At 40.6% G+C, this 23,715-nt stretch overlaps 1 protein-coding gene across 30 annotated transcripts in view; it reads right to left on the bottom strand.

Annotated features, from left to right (window-relative positions):
- RIMS2 (regulating synaptic membrane exocytosis 2) overlaps positions 1-23,715 on the bottom strand; it is a 452,506-nt gene that overhangs the window by 6,223 nt on the left and 422,568 nt on the right. For 29 of the 30 annotated variants that reach the window (XM_065668760.1, XM_065668769.1, XM_065668765.1 and 26 more), the window contains one exon: positions 445-586. In XM_065668760.1, the coding sequence (XP_065524832.1) occupies positions 445-586 (142 nt within the window). Of the gene's footprint in view, positions 1-444; positions 587-14,128; positions 14,648-23,715 lie in introns of those variants that run through there. The other variant, XM_065668782.1, reaches the window with a different exon arrangement.

Genomic DNA, 23,715 nt, shown 5'->3' with positions numbered 1-23,715 from the left:
ATTTCTGCCCAGATCATTTCTTTAGGATTAATTAGTAGAATCTTTGAAAATCTCTTGAGCCCAGTGAATGACACCTGGAAATGGTCTGGAAATGCTCTGCTCTGCAAAGCACAGACATATACATGGACTTTTCATAAAAGAACCTGCCCTTTTCTGTCTTTCATCCAGTGCACTGCACCTGCTTCCCCTCCTGCCCACCTTATGCTGATGCCCTGACCCACCACATGCCTTTCTCATGGTACAGCAGAAATGATCCTCATCCTTCCTTCACCAACAAGGGGGGACTCTTTTGGTCACAGGGGAAGACTTAGGCTTGGTCCATCAATGACAGTAGCTTATGAAGTGAATTCTGACTGAACATGACCTACAGGTCTCACTGCACTTTTGTCTAACTGCCAGTTTCATGCAGAAACATCAGGTACCACAGTTATAACTGCTGCTTACTTTCCCTCAGAGCTGTAGCTGTTCATGCTCCCATCCGTCGACTCCCGGCTGGCCTGACGGGTCATCCAGTTCCTCATCTCCACAGCCAGCCCTGTCTCGGTGCTCCTCTGGACGGTGCTCCGCAGCTTCTTGCCCCCTGCTTCTGCAGAGACAGAAGAGAAGCCCCCATTGCACCACACTGTCACAGCCAGGCAGCCCTGTGGAGCCCCACTGTGGGCGGCACACCACCACTCCATGTGGCAGAAACACTCGAAGCCAGAAATTAATGACCCGTACCAGAACTTCAATTTAAAAATTACCGTTTTTTTAATAATAGGCAAGCAGCACTGTAAATCTCTTTTTCAGGACCTTAGTTCTGTCACCTGTGTCCCAAGGGCAGACAGCATACACACAACAGAAGTCTGCCCACAGATGTAACCAGATTTACACTATCCATAGTCTAGTGTGTTTAAAATGTTTTCTCTGGATGAACATGTCCCTCTTAGGAGTTTAATTAAAGTGTCACCACTATGTCAAAACTCACAGTGTCTGAGGAATGTTCTAATTCAGATGAATTATTTGATTTGAAAACACTTGCTCATTACCTGCTAAATCAAGTTACAGATATCCATTAGTGAGGATAGTAAACAACAAATCAAGGATCTTTTCACGCTTTCTTCTCTATTCACATTCTTATTTAACTAACTGCTTTAACTATCTAAAAAATACAGTATTGACTTTTATGCACAATATGGAACTTTATTACCACCTTCAAGAGTAAAGATTCTTGTATCTGCTTGCAGAGTTTAATTTTAGCTGTAAAAACAGCAAAGTGACAGGTACCTGGGTATAAGGTAAGGAAAAAAATACTCAAAACTTAATAGAGTAGCATTTGAGTGTTTGATGAAGACATTAGTTGGAAGATATATTGAAAGCACCACCAAAAAAAAAAACACCCCAAAAAGTAAACAGATAAATGAGTAGGAATAAAGCTTCAGTTGTTCTTTCATTAATAAGACTGACACTCCATATAATTTCTGATTTTAAATGCTGTTCCTTGCAATGACTCAAGGAATTCCAGTTTCTTTTATCTGTTCAATATCCCCCTGACAGTGATTTGTGACATACTGATATTATAGAAGAGCAGTAACTCTAAATGTACATGACATCGAATAATAATGAAATTCTTAAATATTGATACAATGAGGGTAGAGTAGTATCCAACAGCCTAGGATACCTAGGGACTCGCTGCTATCTGCAGTTGTTAGTAGCCTCTGCTGCCCTTTCCACCTCTGGCTTGTCATGTACCAGAGGTCTGAAGAACTGCTGGACCTGTGGGGTAGGTGAAGCTCTAGGGATTTGATAAAGCTAATAAGCAAGGGAGGTGATTGTCCTGGGATAAGCACTTCCACACCCCAAGGAGCACATGTGAGCACAAGGGCTGGCTTAGAGTAAGAAAACCTGCAATCTCAGACAGGGCACAGGAGAAGTACCATACTCAGTGTCCCTCTGTCCTGCAGGCTGCAGTGTCAATTGAAGCATCCTAGGCCCTCCAGTCGGAAGGGATGTTAGGTCAGATAAAGAACATGGGAATTTTAGTGCAGTAGAAAATAGACACCGAAACCAACTTGAAACCCACTGGCCCCTTGTCAAGAAAGATTAATAACTCTGCCATATTCAGCAGTAGTGAGACATTTCTACAGCAGTATCATGAGTGGTTCAAATCATATTGCTTATCACAAGCCTTCTATGCATTCCTTAAGATCATAACTTTTAATCAGTATGCAAAAATAAGTGAAGTAATAATTTTCCTCTAGAACTTCAACTACTCACATGAATTTAGTATCCAACAGAGTGAAATAATTTTTTTACTACATCAAATCTGCTTCCGAAAATGCTCATCAATATCTGGCGAAATAAATAAAAATAAAAAAGATACAAGGCTAACATGACATATGAAAAATGAAGGCTGAAGTCAACAATTGCATTTCTGTTGGGTTGTACTGTTCCAAGTGTCTGCTGGTTTCATTATTTACATTAAATTAATGAAAGCTGGCAGCTGACTTCCAACAAGATCCAGAGTTGTTCTAAAATCCAATCACTCTTATCAAACAAACATTTCCACACAGCTGCCAGGAGAAAATTGTGCTATAGTTTTGTAGAAAAGGTGCACTGTGCCATAGTTACATGCGAAAGGAACACAACTCCTGAAGCCCCATGCTCTTTTCATTCAGGGATACTACTTTTCCACTGTAAGAGCTCTTTTGATTAGTAAGTGTTCATTTTCATGCAGTGCTTTTGGATGGTGGTCATTCTACTTTCATTGTTGCAAACACGAATCCTCTCATGCAAATCTAACAGCACATCTCCATCTTGCGCGATTCTTCAATTTCTTCCTATCAGACCATTCAAAGTTTTGGAGGTTTAGTATAACTGTGTTTGGGTATATGATATGTGAAGGAGTATACAGTAACTTTTACTAATTAATAAGGCAGAATTTTTTTCTGTATTAGAATTCTAAGTCTGTATGCCTTCACTGCACCAGAACATTCACAGAAAAAAAATCAACACACCCATTGCACTTATATTTACTGTGAAATCAAGGCAGAACTGGTGCAACTGCCATTCAGGTCTTCAGAGAGGCACATGTGTGTGCACTCTTAGCTTCCCTCTGAATCTCATGTTTAAGCACTTTTACTTTCCCACATTCATTTTAACTGAAAAAAGTGTGCTGGTTCACATGAAGACAAGGACAGATGAGAAAATACAACTTTGCTATAGCACTCAGAGTATATCCAACTTTTGTATAAGGATAGGTGGTAAACTAATTATTTTGACCTTAACACTGAGTTTAAGGAGGGTTGAGAGGAGGTTACCAGTTTTCAACAGAAACAAACAGAGCTCTCCTATGGTCTCAAAAGAGAAAAATCTGACTTTTCAACAATAAGGCTCCTAATAATGATATTGAGGCTTCTTGAAATAAAAATTTAAGATTTTAACAGCAAAATGGCAATTCTGAATAGAAGTAGAGAAGGCCCAGATCACAGGCATGACTTCTGAGCCACTGCCTCAGAAATGAATATTATTTCAGATTAAATTTGGCTAAATTACTATATAAGAATACACATGAGAAGTACCTGCAATTGATAGCTCACAATACTAGAAACACATTGGTCCCTAGAAAAATGTAATAAACCAAAAACAATCCCACAATTTCTCAAACAATTTAAAAGCAAAAAAAGTATTTACGTAGTCCATAATTTGTTTCATAAATTCAGCATTAAAATACTTTAAAAGTTGGAAGAAGCAATGAAAATGAAAAGTAGTTAAAGAAATGGCCTTTGGTGCCATACTTCTCAGCTGTGGCTGGTAGATCTGGTTGAAGTTCTTACCACTCTAGTAAATCCAAACTGTTTTCCCCAGTTCATGCCTGGAAATTAAAACCTTCTCTGTTGTATTAATTCAACTACTTGTGTGGCTGCATTCTGTACTGGACCCAGCCCAAAAGGAACAAACTAACAACATGTTTTAAAGTTGTCCTTTTTCTTTTAAGACAGATCATTTCCCAAAACATTTGTGAAAACAAATATATCATTGAATGAACCCAACTGAGGTGATGCTAATCTCTAGCTGAATTAATAATTTAGGAATGCATCTGACACTAACACAGAAGTAAATATGTAACTGGTGCCAATCTAAAAGTGGGGGTTGGTTTTATAACATATACACTTATAATATAACATTACTTATAACTTTATAACATTACAAGAATATATACTTACTGATAAAAAGAAAATACACACTCACCTCATGCACACAGATTTTAATCCTACCAAATGAAAAGATGTGGAAACAAGAGAGTTCAATATGGTACTTTATTTCTAAGTACATCTCTGACCACTTACACCAAAAATAATCTTATTCGCAATTTACTAAACTCTAATAAAGAACACTGAAAATGTTCTCCAAATTAGTATAATCTAATTGCCCTAGAAAGAAGAAATTTCTCTCAAGTTGCCATTATAAAATATGGAACATATTATCTGAAAAACACTAGTTCAGATTCTTGCAGCCATATTGTAAGGAGTGGAATAAATTACCAGAAACAATTGCTCTGGCATTTATGAAAGCACATTCATTCTTACAGTTAATCACACTGGTAATTTAACTATTGTGGTTACTGCAAATAGACTCCACAGGCCACATTTTCTAAATTACACATGGAATTGTTTGTTCCCACAACTTGGAGTGCAAATCACTTGCAAATTAAGGGTGCAAAACTAGTGATATGGTCTCCAATATCAGATGAGGACAAGTCGAAAACTGCAGTGAATGCAATAGATTACCTTCCGTGATCTAGGATCTAGCCAGTTGAAATCTGACTCCAGTGCGGAGAGCAGAAGCTCACAGCTTGCTCTCAGCAACAGCTTCCAACAACTGCTAGCCCCAGGTACAGAGCCCTGAGAGAGGACATCGCTGGTGCAGGCAGAGGCAGGTTGGCTATGCCAGTCCCCAGATGGTACGTGATCTCTTAGTAGGACTTGTATTGAGGACAGAGCAGCTGTGGCTTCAGAAACACATGCAAGTGCTTGAGGTGCCTCTTTGCTCTCCCCAGTTCACCAGAAAGGCTGCATAAAAACTGCTTTAGTATTTTCATTTGAACTCGTGTGTTAGAGCCACAAAGAGAATAAGCTGCCTTTAAGTGACCATTATTCAAAAGTAAAGCTCTTCATGTCAAGAACAGGCTGGATAAAATCATCAGAGGCACTCTAAGAACATTTGATCCTAGCTAAGAAAAGGGAGAACATGGTAGGATCAAACACACATGCAGTTGCACAGTTCTGCGTCCAGAACAGCCCATATTTTGGCTATAATGAATGAGCATTTAGCTCTTGTTGAAGCACTGCAGGGAGCTGGTTTCCACTTGTTACCCACATACCCCAAGCAGCAGACAGATTAGGATCTACTAATGTAAGCAGGATTTGGGAAACCCAGATTTCGCTGTCACCTCAGTTTGAGCCCATTGCACTGATTCTCAGAGGTCAGTGCTAACACCTAGCTTGTTACAGTCCTTCTGATGAAAGTTTTAACAGTGCATGCTGCCAGCATTTATGAAGCCCAAAGAACATCTGCAGGGCTGGGGAGAAACTGTAACTGGTGGCCTTCCCTTACTTTGCAGTTGTAATGTAGGAAGGTAAGGAAGTAATGTAGGAAGGAAGGTGTTCCTGTTTCTGCTCCCATGAATACTGGAGCACAAACCAGTGAGAAATCCCGACTCAGATGGGAATGGCCTGCCCAGATAGCTCACAAGCAGAGCTGCCTTCAGTAGGGAAGCTCTTCATTACAGGAGCAGTCAGGTTTGGAAAGTCTGAGAGAGTCTGAACTGACAGCCTCAGTTTGCACTTGCACACAAGATTTTTTATTTTTTGGGAGGGTCTTACTACTTTCTCATTGTCAGCCAAGAAATACTTCTTCACTCTTGCCCTGTGCCTTTGTGTTTCCTGCTCTCTCTTTCCTCTGGCCATACTGAAAGCATGGTTAATTAAGATTAAGGTTAATTAGGACAACACCTAAGAAAAAGTGAATGAAAGAGAGAAGTGAATGAAATAACTGCAAAACTGTTGTTTCAGCTTCTGGTCAAAGGCTGATACAGAAGCTTTCAGATCCCATTCTTGAATTACCATGTGGAAGTTCCAAAAGGCAGCCATCATGAATCTCAGTTGTTACAGAGATACAAAGCTTTGGACAGATTGTAGCATCCTTTGTCTACATTTAATTTCCTTATTATGGCAAGGCTAGTAACATGTCCAATCTGGAAAAGATCCCTGTGGCTTGTTGTTGTCAAGGGCAACAACAAAAGCTTGTATAGGTATGTCACTGATAAAAGGAAGACTAGGGAAGACTGGAATCTCCCCGTAAGGAAAGAGGAGACCTGGCTACCTGGGATATGGAGAAGGCTGAGGTACTCAATGACTTTTTTTATCTCAGTCTTCACTGACAAGTGCTCCAACCACACCGCCCAAGTGGCAGAAGGCAAAGGTAGGGACTGGGATAATGAACTGCTCACTGTTCATTCACTTTCTGAGAAGATCGGGTCTGAGGAACATGTAAGGAACCTGAATGTGCACAGGTCCACAGGACCTGATAACATGTGAGGACAAACATAACTGGCGGACAAAGTGGCTAAGCCACCATCTATCATGTTTGAGAAGTTGTGGCAGTCTGGCGAACTTCCTGTTGGCTGGAAAAGGGGAAACATAATCCCCTTTTTTAAAAAGGGAAAAATATGAAAACCTGGGAAACTACAGGGCAGTCAGACCCACCTTTGTGCCCTGTGAGATCATGGAACAGATCTTCCCAGAACCGATGCTAAGTCACATGGAAAATAAGGAGATGATTGGTGACAGTCAGCATGGCTTCACTAAGAGCAAATCGTGCCTGACAAATTTGGTGGCCTCCTATGACAGGGTTACAGCAATGGTGGGTAAGGAAAGAGCAACTGATGTCATCTACCTGGACTTCTACAAGGCATTTGACACTGTCTTGCACAACATCTTTGTCTCTAAACTGGAAAGTCATGGATTTTGGATTTAACAGATGGATCACTTGCTGGATTAGGAACCGGCTGGATGGTTGCGCTCAGAGAGTTCCAGTAAATGGTCTGATATCCAGGTGGAGATCAGTAACAAATGGTGCTCCTCAGGGGTTGCTACTGAGACCAGTGCTGTTTAACATCTTTGTCAGTGACATGGACAGAGAGATTGAGTGCACCCTCAGCAAGTCTGCTGATGACACCAAGCCATGTGGTGCAGTTGACACACTGGAGGGAAGGGATTCTATCCAGAGGGACCTTGACAGGTTCAAGAGGTGGGCCAATGCTCTGGTGAGACCCCACCTGCAGTACTGTGTTCAGTTCTGGATATAAAAGAAGTTTAGTTCTGATGCAATAGAAAAACAGCAGACCTCAAATGCAGAAGATGTTATCCTAATTACTTTCATTTATAAATGCACAACTCCTGACAGTGCAATGTAAATCAGGAACAAAACTGCATCCAGCCACTCAGGCTTTTGCAGGACTTCTGCAGAAGTCTGTTTCTGTTACTGATAAGGTTTTCTAAGTGTGGTCAGAGGATGTACCTGCCAAAAACCTCATACGATTGCTGTAAAACTGAACACAGAGATTCGACAATGAAGAATCACATGGCTTTGCAGCCCACAGCTCTATGTCCCAGGTACCAAGTGACCTGATTGAACAGTTTTTCAGGAACCCTTATTTAGAGCAATCATGATCTCCAGACAGGTATATGTTCTAATGATTCAAACATAATAGGTCTGGTTTTGTGCATTTTTTGGGCATGTGTCAGAACAGAATGGTAGCAATTCATATCCACTTTGTACATCCTGTACAACAATCTACATGACTACAAAAAATGCAAAGCAGTGGGAAATCAGTCCCATCCTCAAGCTATTGAAAACCTGAAAAAATAGAGCAAGGAGTTCTGTGGCATTACATGCTAATTTTATATACCATTTACATAAGAAATGACTAAATAGGTGCACATCTTCACCACAAGAAATCTTTAAATTCAGTCTTTGATTTTGTCAATGACAAAAGATCACTATTTTAAGTAAAAAGAAAACATCAGCAGTTTTGAGTGATAATATTTTTATGTTTATACATAATAGTTTTCTGTATGTATAGCATTCCCATGCACTTATTAATAACAAATATTCCATGCAGTACCAAGAGTAGATTAAAACTTCTTAAACACTGGAAACTGCATCTATTGAAGGGCTCAGAATTGAGGGTGTGTGTATGTGTGTGTTATTTATTTTTGTATTATATGAATGGAGAGGTACTTTCTAAATACATAATAATGGCAGTAACACTACTCTTTAACCTGACCTTTATTACTTTTTGCATAATTAGGGTCATTACATACACTATCAGGCAGATCTGTGCAGCATTTTTGAGTGATATAGCAAGTGTGTTGAAACAATTCAACACCCTCTGCTAGGACTTAATGAGATAGATGGTGACAAGAAGCTGGGTGGGTACTGAGATTACACAAATTAGAAACAGTTCTGCCTCCTGGCTTTTGTCTAAGATGAGTAATGATACTGTGCAAATATCAATATTTAAATAACCACAGTTCCCAAAACTCTAAGCAAATTTCACACTGTAATGACCCATTTTCAAACTACTGCTATTAAACATTTACCTCTCCAGCTGACACAACGGCCAAACAGCATGCTGCTGCTCTGACTACTACTGATGACCTTGCCATTGAAAAATGACAATTACAGCATGTAGATATAAATAAGGCTGCTTTTTTTTAAGGTTTATGTAGGTAACACAAGAGGTGAAACCTGTCATATGGTGTAGCTTCACTGTTGCTGTCATAGCCATACCTGAGCTCTCCATTACGTATTCAGGTACATGCTGCAGTGTAACTAGCAGCTCAGACAAATACAACAAATAAAAGAGAAAGACAGCTTTACAATTCTGTTGGGCATTTCTATCATATAGTCAGGTTGATGCATTACTTTGAAATACTTTGAATACTTAGTGTATTACTTACACTATTTCTTTGAATGTAAATCCTTCTGCAGTCTCTTCTACTTTTCTGTTGATTTTCCAGATGTTTCCCAGAATATGTTTTGTTTATCACACTCTATTTCACCAGCAACAGTATAGTTTCTTCAATGCTTCTTTTTTAAAATGTCTTATACATCTTGGCATCTACCTCATCACCATAGTACCTAAGTGTAATCAGTAAAGACACATGGGACAAGAAAGAGAGATGCAAACTGCTGGAAATACTGCCTCCACCCTGGAGTCAGCCCAAGGGGCTGCAGAGATGGGAGAGACCCAGCTCCACCACACTGCCGGAAAGCCTGGCTCATCCCCCAAGCAGTGCCCTAGCTGCAAACAAAATACAGACCATAAACTTAAATGTTGTACAGATTCTGTACTGAATGATTATTATTCCATATTCAGAGTGATTTTTATCCTCTGCAATGAGACATCCCACTGTTGCAGGAGATATGCAACAATCTCTGGCATGTTAGCATCAATCAAACCGAGGTCTTTAAAGCTTCATCTTTTACAGCAGTTACCCTGCCACAGGGCATTATACCCTTCTTTCACATTCCATCTTAGCTCTGCCTATGAATATCCCATGTAAACAAGGTCATCTTTACCACAAGGCCAAAAAGTAGGGCAATTCCCACAAGAAGATGTAGTTATTCTCATTTTCTTGACTGCCTGATATTTTTACTATTACTTTATTCAAGAAGATAATTTTAAAGTGTAACTAACTACTTCATGTGCAGGATTCTCTTCACTTTAATAATTACCGTGTTAATGAATTTATTGTTACTACTTCCCCCATTTTCTATTTCTGGTTAGATTGTTGTCTGCTTGTTATTGTCTACTGGGACCTCCGGAGGGACAATGCGATCTGGCAGCCTAACCACAGAATAGAATCCAGGAACTGCAGGACTATATTCCAATTCTACCAATGAGCAATGATTAACTGGTAAGAAATGCCACTCAGTGGTAGTAACAGCCAACAACAGTGCTCAACTGCACAGCTCAGCACACATTTAAATAAAGTCCTGATCCTTCACTCGCTAGCATCAATGGCAACACTCCTGCTGATATCTATGTGGGATCAAATGACCCCCTGAGCATTTGCCCATATAGTTATCAGCCAAGTGATAGGAGTGTATAGTGTGTTTCTATTCTTGTTGAACTCCTGCAGCAACACTTGGATTTCTTTCGTACACATCAATATGCAAAACTGAAGATACATTAGTATCTTCTCCTCAGCTAATACAACGAATTCTCGCTATTTTGGCATGATTGTCTTGGACTGAAGAACATTCTGTGGCTTTTTTTTTTCTATTGCCTTTTGTTTTTCTAACATACTGGAAGACCAAAATGCTTTCCAGTTTGTTCTGAATTAACTTATGACTTAAATTATCATAAAATACCTCTTGAATTGTCTTCAGCACCTGCAAAGCATTTGGCTTTCCCCCTGGATCTCATAGCTTCACCACCACCTAAAAACTTTGGCAAAAGATGACATTAAATTGAAATATACTCCCTTTTTGGGGGCACAGTTCTGCATGCAGATCTTGCCATGACTTGCAGTTCCATAGCTGTACTCCTGGCAACCTGCTGTTTAAAAGCTTATGTCAACACCTCAGTAAATGCAAATAAGAAGTGAATGTAAGCAAAGTATGAAAAGGAAACTGTAAGGCAAATTTATTACAGCAAACAATACACCCAGTACAAGTTGAGGAAGCACCAAGTTAACAGTCCCACTCATAAAAACAGATGTAGACTTTCTAGTGACCACATGCGGCCTGAGCCTCTCGTTTCCTCAGCACACGTAGTTCTTTCCCAGTAACCTTCTTGTACGTAAGGATTCGTTTGCTCTACCACATTTTCCAGTTGTCCACAAGAAAGTTTAGTAAACACATATCTACTACTTCTAAATGTATTATGTGCATGAAATTTCGCACTATGACTACACAGACATCTAAAAGGATGTCACACACATTTACATTGGAAATTCCCTGGTCTTTTGAATTTAATGACATAATTTCCTTTAATTTCTACAAAGACAGGATTTCAGACAACATGTGAGGCTTGGGATGCTTCCAGAGCATTCAGATAGGTACTGATCCCCACATCTCTGCAATAATTTCTACATAATTTTAATCTGTTCCAAGCATTATTTGATGCCAATTCTCACTTTACTATGCAGACCGTACATCAGCAATGCATCTAACAAAATATGCAAAAGACACCCTTAAATAACCTTGATACTTTGATAACACGTGTAATTTATTCTGGTACCATATGACATATTAGTTCTGCATGTGCATACATGCCAGAAATAAGTTGATGAGGAAAAACCTGATTTTTCAGTATGTTTTACTAGACACAGCTAAGAACAATAAAGTCCTTCAGAAATAACAAATATGAATAAACTTGATAGACTTCTCTAATTGATCTACAAGTAGGACGTGTTAGAGAGAATAGCAGTTCCCTGTTTTGCAAACCTGGCCAAGCACAGCAAATTCAGGATTACCCAGGGCAAGTTCTACCAACTGGAAAACTGCAGACATCCTACAACCCACTTTTTCAGTACCTTATAGCTTGGGTGCCAGACCTTAAGAACTCTCCTTCTTTAATCAACTGACACAAATAGATCTTCTCAACCATCGTGTTCAAAAATTGCTTCTAAAATTAATTCTTATTAATAGATTTTATTGATTTACTTACTATTCAGTTACTTCTAAACTTGACAGTAGTCATTCCTTCATACCCAAAGATGTGCCTATGGACCAGTGTATTCACTCCAGTAGTTAATGAGCAAAGGTGTTCAAGCGAATATCACAAATAAATGCCTCAACAGGTCAGATTTTCTATTTGTATTAAAAATGTGATTGAGGGGGAAATGTAATGTATGTAAAATGTAAAAACAGCCCTGTATCATGTTATCTTATTATATATTTTTTTTAAACATATCCATTATACGCAGAAATAACTACATCTTTAGGATTAAGAACTTACGAAGTGTGTTTAACATCTTTCTGAGGTTAACCTGAAAAAGAGCCTTAAACACCTTAACATGTGAGTGCACGTACCACACACCCACTTAAGGACACTGGTGGTACATACATATAATCACACAGAAGCATGCAGAAGACAACTAATTCCAATTGAGTACAGAGGTGACTTACCATCAAAAAAACCAATCGCATTTTTTTTCTCCCTAACCTCAGGGGCAGCACCTGAGAACCAGAGTTTAGCTGTCATGCCTGTCACTCCCTCTGTAACCTGGTACGTCTGAATTTCAGAAACTCAGCTCTGTAAAAATTACGTAGCAATTATCTCCATATATTTTCATTTAAATCACATGAAACGCGTTTTCAAGTGTAGCCTAAGTCTAAATAGGACCAGATAATGTAAATCGGTACAACATGTGAAAAAATCAGTACACATTCTTTTAACACCTCTGTTTAAATAAGTCGCCAGCACAAACTAAATAAATAATTACAATTTCCCTTAAATTTACAGATATTCCTCTACTGACTTCCATATGTATCATACTTCTAAGCACACACAGCTTCAACCGGGGAATAAGTTGTTTCCTAGAGAAGAACACAGACCAGAACAAAAAAGATCAATACTCCAATTTCACACAGGATCAATGGAATTATTGTAACTAATAATCAGGACTAAAAAGACAACTATTCTGTAATGACAGAGAAAAAAAATCTTTAAAGAATACCTAAGCATGTTTAGCATAATCTATTATATCTTCAGTGTTTTAAAAATGTGTGTTTTCAACCATAGTGTTTATTAGCACGTGAAAAGATTAAGAATGCCCTCTGAAGCCTACCCTGGAGTCTACTGGCAATATTTCGCAGTTCACTTCATTGTTCAAGGCAGGGAGGAGATGACAGTACTGAAGGACAGCACACTGTGCCCCAGGGAGCTGCTCCCTCTTTTCTGTGGAAAGGGGCAACCTGGCCAGCTCAGGCTAGGGTTCCAGAAGAATGGCAGGGACCACATGTCGGCATTTGCAGCAGAAAAGAAAAGATTCTTTAGAAAAGAGACTCCAGGGAGTGTTTCCCGTGAAAAGATAAATCAAGATGTGTGAAGGCTGGAGACAAACATTTGCCGCGGAGCTCTCAGCCTGAGGTGCAAAAGGTGATGTACAAATATGCAGATATTTAAATACAGATTATGGGTCATGCACGTACATAGCTGACACATGCTTACCTAGTGCATTGGCCAAATATAAGTATTATAGCTTATGATATCTTGATATTGTTCAAATCTATTGAAGGTGCAATATGCTCCATTAATCTTGATGAAATTAAAAATCCTGAATTGGTTCTGACAAACACTAGGAAGTCTGTCAGTTCATTCTACATGTAAACATATTTAAACACACTATACTATTTTCTTACAAAACCAACGTTTTCAAAGCAAATTCATGAGACGCAAGTTCTGTCCGAGGCAGGGTTTGGTGCCGTGCTTAACTGTACATGTACATTTGTTACACATGTTCCAAAAAGTAACTGGGACTTTTTCAGAGTTGGACTTCTGTGAGTGGAGATTAACTGTGAGTGAGACCTACAAGGTCTGCTTGCACACATAGCCTTCTGCCTACACTGCTGCTCCTAAGGAAAAGTTAAGTGGGACCACTATTTCACTGTTCAAACCTAGCGTTCTCTGTAAATTTTGTCCTAGTAATGGACCAGGGATACTTGCGCAAGCCCCTGAAACATCAGAAAACCACCCGTGAGGAAATGCGCTTATCCTTATGCGTGAGCAGAAAATGAAGGGACCCTCCACCCCATTTTTCTTCAACATGGCTAAAGTTCAGCAATTAACTTCATTTATAATGTGACGATAAAAATCACCTTTCAATCACACCGCGTTCTCCAGTTACAAGCACCGTGTCACCAACCCCTCTCCAGACACGAGCAACTCTCCGGGGGTCGCGTTCCCGCACCTAGCTCCGCGCTCAGCACCGCTGCCCACCCACCAGCCAGGACCGGGACAGGCGCCTTACGCCGGACGTCTCGGAGGGGGCTACAGCCCCGGGAGCAGACGGTACTCCGCCGCGCCCACCCGCCGCACCCCCGGGCCCCTGCCGAGGCACCGGTCCCTCACCTCCGTCCTCCTCCAGGGAGTTCATGCAGGGGAAGTAGACCGCCAGCGCCTCGAAGGAGGCGGAGAGGCTGCTCCGGCTCTGCGACCGCTGCATGGTGCGCCCGCCGGCCGCCGTCTGCCGGCCCATCTTGGCCGAGCGGCACCCGCCTTTGGCGCGGTACAAGAAGCGCGGCGTCTTGGCGGCGGGCGGCGCGGAGCGGAGCCGGGGCAGCGGCGGAGCGGAGCGGCCGGCAGAGAGGCCCTCGGCGGGCGCTCCGTGCCGCTAGGGCTGAGGGTGGCGGGGAGCGCTGGAAGGGCTGCGTGCCGTGGAGCTCCGCTCTGCCGGGTTCTGCCCCGCTGCCGCCGCCGCTGCTCACGGCGGGTCGAGCCGCCGCAGCCGGTACGGGGCCGCCTATGAGGCGGCGGCGTAAGTCACCGGGGCGGGCGGGTGCAGTGGACGGCGCCCGACGTGCGAGCCTCGCCGGCGGGGCCGGCTGTAAATACCGACCGCGGCGGAGGGAGGACCGGGAAGAGGCGCAAGCCGGTGGCGGCGGGCCGTCCCGCAGGCACCGCCCGCAAACTTTGATCCTCCCCTCTCCCTACCGGCCGGGCCGACGGCTGTCCCCAGCGCAGCTGGAGGCGGGAGGGGAGAAGGCGGTGGAAGCAGGGGCGGTCCCGGTGCCTCGCCAAGGCGTGGAAAGCGCCTCAGTGGCACAATGGGCAGACCAGGATGGTGACCGCTGGCACTGATCCTTGCCGGCACGGCTCACCTGCATCCAACGGCCTGCTCTCTGGCGGTACTCGTAAGGAATTATCACTGAACCACAGAAGGGTCGAAGTTGGAAGGGACCTTTGGAGGTTATCTAGTCCAACGGCCCTGCTCAAGCAGGGTCATCTACAGCCAGTTGCCCAGGACCATGTCCAGCCAGCTCGGACTATCTCCGAGGACGGGGACTCCACAGCCTCTCTGGGCAGCCTGTGCCAATGCTCAGCCACCCTCACAGTGAAAAAGCATTTCCTGTTGTTGAGATGGTCCTCCTGTGTTTCAGTCTGAGACCACTGCTTCTGCTTCTGTCCATGGTCCAGCATCTGGTGATCAATCAGCCCCGCAAGTAACAGGCAAATCCTAATCATCTACTTTGAAGCCATGCTGTTTTCCTCTAAAGCACACCTGCCTCCTTTATCTTTTCTGTATTCACAGGATAATAGGATTATAGGACAAGGGGGAACAGCTTTAAGCTGAAAGAGGGTAGATTTAGATTAGCTATTAAGAAGAAAATCTTCACTGTGAGGGTGGTGAGATGCTGGAACAAGTTTCCCAGAGAAGTTGTGGATGCCCCATCCCTGGTAGTGTTCAAGGCCAGGTTGTACAAGGCTTTGAGCAGCCTGGTCTAGTGGAAGGTGTTCTTGCCCATGGTGGGGGTGTTGGAACTATATGATCTTTAAGGTCCCTCCCAACCCTAACTGTTCTAAGGTTCTATGACTATGATTCTATGATTTGCACATAGCTGACGCATAATTTTTGATTCAATTTTACGTCTATATTTTCCTCACCACTATTTAACATTATCTTTCTTTTCTGTTTATCCAGTACATTGTATTACTCAAGTCTATAGTATTTGGCAACCTTCCCCACAAAATAAGAAGCTACAGCACTAGACATCATTAAAAAGATGTACTAGCTACTGTAACAGTCTTTTTGTTCTATAGTTCATAACAGTACAAAAGCGGTATCAAGCCTTGCTCATGGCTGTTGTTCACTTCTGGCCCTTTAGGCAGTAATGATAGTAAATGTGGTATTTCTTTTAGCTTGCTTTCAGAAGTCCTTAAATCCCTAAAATAATGGTAAACTACACTTAAGGTCTGATCTTACAAACTTTGCAGACAGAATGGCAGCTTGAAGCCAACTGAAAGGCTTCATGAAGAACGTGTATAGAGTCACACTCCAGAGCATATTTCATTGAGTTGGTATTTGGAAAGAAATATTTGTTCCTGGACAATAGGAAGAGATTGTAAACAGCCAACACTATTACTCTCATGCTTTGTTAAGGGATGAAAACTAATCAGAACTTCAGCACTTGGGAATGGAACCCATCATTACTTGATCTACAGGGAAACAGTGAGTTTTGACAGCTATTTGTACAGTATGCACAATTTTTCATTACTAGATACCTATAATCTATTATTCCTAATAATACGTTTCATATGACAGCATAGGCACTTATTTTAGAGCAACACAAATTCTCTTTTCCTCAGCACTAGCCATAAATGATGTCCATGACGACTTGTATAGGCTTTAACATCTTTTAGATGTCTTATTCAGGTCAAATTCCAAAATGTGTATTTAGGTGGTCATTCTACATAAGTTCACGTTTCTCTGGTTGCCACCTTCCATCATATCTGTGACTCTTTGCTGGTTATGAAGGGGGTGAGCTGCCACAGCAGACACCTTCCTCATATGCCACGGGCAGGCCCATGGGCAGGCAGTGATCACAATGACCTGCTGAGCCACTCCAGCTTGAAGTGGATGCCTGGTTAGCCTGCAATGCCTCAATCATTTCCTTTAAAATTACCCTTTGCATTTGTACTAGCACTACCACATTACAGCATATTCCATTTACAGACTGAACTACTTTTGTTTACAGTTTACTCTAAAAAGCCTATAAAGCAAACAGCTCTAAAATAAATTATAATGATAGTAATAATAATAAAACTAATATACAATTATCATGTAATTGGCAAAATCCGATAAAACATGCTGAAGCAATTGCTAAATACATCTTTAAAAGACTTGGTGACTGTAGAATTTTCTGTCTATAAAGACAAAAGCAGACAAAATAACTTCCTTCAGCATTTTTATCAGTGTAAGATATGGCAGAAAAGTAAATGTCTGTGTCTTGATTAAGTAATAATTCATGACTGCTTTTGAGAAGTTGGATGAAAAAAAAAGTTAATGTTCATTATATTTCAGCTAAGCTACTGCTGACTTACACAAAAACAGCTGAATAAAAAAGGTGTTGAGGATGCAAAGAAAGGCAAAACAACATTTGGTCGATTTGGAGATATTTACAAAAATACAGGCAAACCGCAGGATACATATTCAAACAAGTGCAACTGATTTGCAACATCTGCTTAATCTACTTTCACTCTCATTTATAAACATTCCTTTTGTAAGTACTCCCTTTAGAAGTACCCTTTGTAGAAGAAATAACACCTGCTTAGGAGCCAGCAAGCTTTCAAGCAGTCTGTTCTTGTTTTTCTCCCTGAACAGGAGGGTATGCACCTCTGCCACCTCCCTCTAAGCTCCAACTTCACCAGAAACTGGGAGTCCCCCTCTGACACAGAGGCCTGAGGTCCCATTGTGACATGGCCAACACAGAGGTGGTTGACACTGCACCAGAAAAGATGCTAATGGAGCACTTTGCTGGTGATGCATGGCCTGGTGGGAATTTGGCTGTGGCCTGGAGGCTGTGCCACAATGCCAGGGCCCCACATTGCTCAGTGCCACAGCACTGAGCAAGACCTAGCAGCCACAGTGGTTATAATCAGTTGAAGTACTTTATGTACTGTAACACAATACATAAAAAAAACCCTGTTACTGTCATGTCATTGATAAAATTGGCCTCTACCAAGAAAATCACTTCAAATATTCCCCAGTCCATAGCTGATTCTGAGACATAGCTGCAATACAAGACACCTATTCAGCAGATCTGTGGCAAAGAACTGGATCACAATCCCATCCAAGGTCCCTCAATATTCTCCTATTGCTTTTTTTTTTTTTCCTTTAAAGTAAAGGTTTAAAAGGAAGAATGAAAACAGAGAAAAAAACTGAGGTAAGAAAGCCATAAATTGTCAGGATTCTGGGATTTGGGGAGGCCGTCCTCAAACAGTTGCTAATGGTTGCATTATACAAATATTCTAATTGCAAGCAATCTGGACACATGCCTTAACTGCAGAAAACAAGTTTACTACTCTGAGTTTTTAACTTTTAACTGCTACTAATCGGTTTGTGTTAACAGTTGCAAATGAGTCAAATCGTTGTTAAAGGAACTGCACCCAAACTCCCATCTCAATGCGCAGTATCAAGACTCCCAGGTATCATATTGCTTTAACATTTTCTGATAGCTTGCTGAAAGAACGGTACAATGTAAGAATCCAGGTCAAACAGAACAAGGTCAAACATCTGCTATAAATGTATGTACTGTCCTGAGGCAAGTCTATTTGTAGAGTTGGATATAAAATATTTTGGTGGCTTATCTACCAAGCTAGAAAATCAAATGCTTACTATTAAGCAATTACTGAAAAATGTCATGCAACATGAAATTGTGGTACTAGATCTTCAGCGCCAACCTGCTCTAAATACAGCCAGCCAATAATGGGATTCTGAATTTAATAAACACATCTTTACATTTGGGAATGGGACTGACATAATGACCATTCCTACATTGCTTCTATGTCCAGCAATCAGATAGAAATTTTCTAAATTCTGAGGTTAGTTTTTTTTTTTTTAATCAATAAATTTTGGATTTTCTGGGCATTCCCTACTAAGCAGTCTTAGAGAATGCAGCCACACTTTTTCATCTGCTTATGTGGTAATGGCAAATTTTGCCATTCTCTTAACTCTTTTGGCATATTCTACTCTAACGTCAACTCCATCCCAAATATTAAACTAGGTAACACAGTACAGATTTCTACCAAAATAGCTCAGCTGACCGACAGCTGTTCCAGGATAATTCCCTAGTTGTTAGTGCAAGAGCAGTTATATCAGCAAAACAGGATTCTCCTAGAACTGCTTGTTTTGCATGCCCACATTAGGAATTATTTGCTGGTACCCAATTCCAGTATTCCTACACTGGAAAACTACTCCCATTGCCTTAACAGTCTGTGCCCGCAGAACTCTGCTTTTAAGTAATTTAGCCCTGTAAAGATCATTTCAAAGTCTTGCACATTTTCAGAGGACACAAATTTGAAGAGATGAAGGAAACTGCTTTCATTATGTCTCTTCCAAAACCACAGATTTCAGTTTCTGAAAATGAAATTGGGAATTTAATCATAAATCATGTTTTAAAATGTAGAAATGCAAAAGTAGGAGGATTTTTCTTCCTGGAAACATAGGATGCTTTCACACCCACTGAGATACAGGTTTAGTTTCTTGAACAACGTAGTAGCATTTCTTGTCCTGCAGTTGGCATTGCCTTCTGTAATGAACATGAGGGCAATCTGTATCTCTTGGTTTAATACTAATATTAGTCACATGTGAAAGGTGTCTTTTCTTATTTAAATATATTTAACTTTCCCCTCCAAAGTTTAAGATAAAACCACAAAATCAAAATAAAGTAATAATTTTCCTAAATAACAAAGGGAGCTTTTAATGGGTTAGCATGGAACAATGCAGTATAGCTAGCTCACAAGTAACTAGGAGGTCAGAATTGGAGTAGAAAAACTTTACACAGCTGAGTATTTCTATTTTGATTAAAATAATTTCACACCTTCATGATCACAAGGTAATCTGCAAACCACAAGGTGTCATAGAGCTTAGCAAAACATACTACATAATGCTTCATCAGGGTGAGAAGCAAAGAGCACAGAAATAAAATGTACATGCTCTTCTAAGGAAAAAGTGTTTTAGAGAAGGAAACTCACAGGAAACATATCAAGCAGTTAAAAAAAAAAACAACAAACAACAAACAAACAAAAAAACCCAACAAAAAACACAACAAAACAACAACCCAAACCAAGTGTTATTTGTTTTAGGGGTTTTTGGGGGTGTGTCTGGATTAAATGCATACATGGAGGCTATCTGCTCTCTCTGCTTAGATCCCAATCTGCTGTTTTGTCTCTCAGAGTAACCTTCTTTATAATTCATCAGACCCATGAGCTTAGAAACAAGCTGCAGTTTTTCATGTATACTCTAAAATCAGCTGCCTGTGTACTTCACTGAAGGTTTTCAAAACATCTTAGATGAGGACAGTGTAATTAGTTTCTGAAACTGTAACTTCATGAAACATGATCTGTTTCCCTCTATAGTTGAGTCTTCTGCATAGAAGGGACAAAACCAGCACAGAACTATTGGCAATGGAGTAGCCTGTGGCACACGCTGTACTGCACAACGAATGCAGCCGGTCAATGCACCTGTGTTGATGCAGCAGTCTGCTGATGTTACTTAAGAAGATATACTGTGGAAAAGGACACAATGATCTTTATGCTTGATTTTTTCCAGAAAAAAAAATAAAAATAAAAAAAAAATTACCCTACTGAGATGAACACTACAAACAGCATGTGAAAATGTCAAATGAAAACAACAGGATGAAAAGTGAGGTCTGTGCCTGTCATGCACTGTTCGCTGAACTCAAGGCCTGCAGTGTCTAGAGAGCACAGTTTGCTGAGGACATCACTGCTACCATGCAGGTCTGGTTCAATTTGTTTGCCGTATAAGAGTATTACATTATCATCAAGTGGTGAAAGCTTTGGTGAGTCCAAATGTCAGCACTGTAAAGAGACATTTGCCTTGCAATTCTGTAATGTAATTTTGATACAACCTGCAGAAGGTTAATGTATAGTAAGAGGGGATGATTTTGCAAAGTTTTGTGCCCATTATCTGTTTTCCTTGAGACCACAGACTGTATTTACTGGAAACAGTCCGATGCATTATTTCGGTGCAGAACAAGAGGTTTTCTGAGGCTCCTTCTGCTGTGCAAAGCCCTGCAGAGACTATTTTGTAAATCATGCTCTTTCATATTGCTTGCACTGTGTACTCCACAGGTAACCAGCTCCACTGGTCAGCCATCCTAACTTCCACTTACATCCTTACGGTTAGTGCTATGTGGTTGATGGGAATCTCTAAAGTCTGAAAGTGCCAGAAAACCCATGGAAGCCTCAGCATTTGAATGAGGACAAAAAATTTCACTTCTTAGAGGGCAAAATATATGTGGTGTGAATACTTTTAAGTCTTAATGCAGATTTTACAAGGGGACTGTGTTTAAAGAACTTAGTTCATTAATGAAACACCTTAATTTTAATGGTCAACTCTAAACTCATTGACGAGAATCGGAGTCAGTTGATGGGCACTGGGATCCACCCAGAAATACCAATAAAAAAATACTGCCCAAGCAAAGTCTAAGTGGTCAAGAGGAAAGACATATATTTTTAGCTACCTTGTTAGCTGTCTTGTTTAACTGACAAAATCACAAATTTTAGTTTCATTTTGTAAGTTTTCACACTGTTTGTATTTCTGGCAGAGGAATGCGTGCTGTTGTCATTACACTGCTCTCATTTCCATGGTGTTTGAGTCACAGCAGTGTCTCTTCAGCCACGATAATGCAATCAGTGAATCCCAAAATACCACTGCTGTTGAAAAACAATTTTATTTTTCCTCTTTCATTTGTTTTTATTCTGGTAATCCACAGTTATGTCTACACGAGTAGATACAATATCAAGTCACATTCTGATGCATGGGAACTAGATTATTTGACTGCTACATTTTTAGAAGAGTCTATAGCACAGTCTCGGCTTGAAAATCTAGAACACCTCCAATAAAGCCATGGTTCAGGAGTTAAAATGGGCCAGAAATCACTTCCAAAGGTCTGTTTTGGATGGTGGCAGAGTATTACAGTATGGATGTGGGTAACTCTGTGCCTAATGGGCTCGGTGCCAGAGAACAGCCCTGTGTGTTTTAATGCTGTAATACAGCAGAAACCTATTTCTCTCAGATATGACACAATTACATATTTACAACTGCCAGGCAGAAACTGGATTGCAGGTGCAAAATATGAAGTTATCTTGCCAAACAACTAATCTGGCTTCAGAGTCATTATTTCATGTTAGCTGTTGAAAGCCAGTAAAGCACACTATATTAATGAGTTCAAATGTGACTCAAAACACCATATGTTAGGTTTTAATTGGTGTGTACAATCTGAAACTCTTAGAAACTTTTCATTCATATAGGATTGCATGTAAGGCCTCACTGGACATCTTTTCATAATTTCATATTTAAGGACTGAGAATAACAGACAGCAAACACTAAAATTCCATAGACTAGTATGCTATTACTACTATTACTCTTTTTATTAGAAGTAGTAGTACTAGCTAATACTGACTAAAGACCAGATGTGCTGATGTAAGTTTGTCCCCAAGCATGGCCTGTGTTGGATTCTGAAAAATGTTGGACAACTTTAGCTTCTTGCCTATATTGGCCTTTAAGAAACAAAATTTACTTCTCCAGCTAGTAAGGTGTCCCATCTGAGATGATCTAAAAATATACTTTCCAAGGTTTCCTCATATATGTGGTTCAATATCTTTCAGGAATAATTTAGGCTGTCACCTGAAGTGTAAATGACTGAAAATAGAAGAGGTGAGGGCAAGATCATTGATGTCAACCTCAAGCCACTTTTCTTCATCTGCAAAAGCACGCACAAGCATAGTCCATGAATAATGTTACAATTTTGATTAATTTTCTGTGGATTATGCTATATTTGCTATCTACCTGCATGTCAAGATCAGCTAGCTAATTTGTGTTTAGTCAACTTTTGCATAATGCTAGAAGACCAAGAAAGCTTGGACATGAATATAGAAAAATACTTTTGAGTTTTTGCTCAAAAGAGCTTACAGTCTGAAAGGCACAGCAGATGAAAACCACAGCCTTCAGAATAGAAAGAAATAACACCAAATTTGCACCATCCCCAGAAAGTCAGCAGCAAAAATTTCCTGCTACCTGGATAATCTCCATCAGCATGCAATATTTCAAATTATTAGCAAGTAATGTCCCACTAATCTGTGCCTACCTATATGTAATAAGAGATAGTATCAATTTCCATTTCGCTAGTGGCTTACTGAAGTGAGGGTTAAGATTTCCTCAGTGGAAGGGAAAATGAAATGTTTGCCTTTATCTCCTTGTATTACCTATTTTAAATAAATCCCATCACTGCTATAATTTTAGGAAAAAGAGGTCCATTTAACAGTACAGAAATCCAGTATTCTTTTTCAAGGTTCACGGCAGTCCCCACTGCTAGTGATGACTCATACAAGTGCAAAGGTGTTTCTCCAGGCTAGAGAAGGAAACAGCCTCTAACTAAAAAGAAAGTAAAGATAAAAAGGAGTATCTGAAGAATTCATGCTGTGTGACATAATGTGTTTACTTATGCAGCACAATGGAGCGGGTACTTCAGTCCCAGCCTGGCTATTGGAAACTACATCAGTGCTGGGTTTGGCCAGGCTACATAGTTTGGCGGAATATGTCACTTGTTTGTCTGAAGTCAGCTAAGATAGTTGTGACCCTACTGTGCTGCATGGCACTGGCATGCACCAAAATTCATCTCATTTCACTTCTGCATATTTAAAGTAGGAGTCTAGTTTAAGCCCGCTGCCTAAACTCCCCCTTTAGTCAATAGACAAAAATTTGAAATAATCTGATTGTAGTGGATTGCAAAGCCAGAGTACCAGCTATGGCAAACGAATGGATTTCTAGTCCTGCAGCAGTTAACAACCAAAGTTAACTGAAAATAGAAAACCTATGGACTCAATTAGAAAGTACATACAGCCACAAAAATAACAGAACCCAGCCTAGAAGGTGACGTAATCCCAAACGACTGATACTGCTGGTGACTGTCAGC

This window comes from Lathamus discolor, chromosome 2, assembly GCF_037157495.1.
Source record: "Lathamus discolor isolate bLatDis1 chromosome 2, bLatDis1.hap1, whole genome shotgun sequence".
NCBI lineage: Eukaryota > Metazoa > Chordata > Aves > Psittaciformes > Psittacidae > Lathamus > Lathamus discolor.
This window is presented reverse-complemented; position numbering and strand designations above follow the sequence as displayed.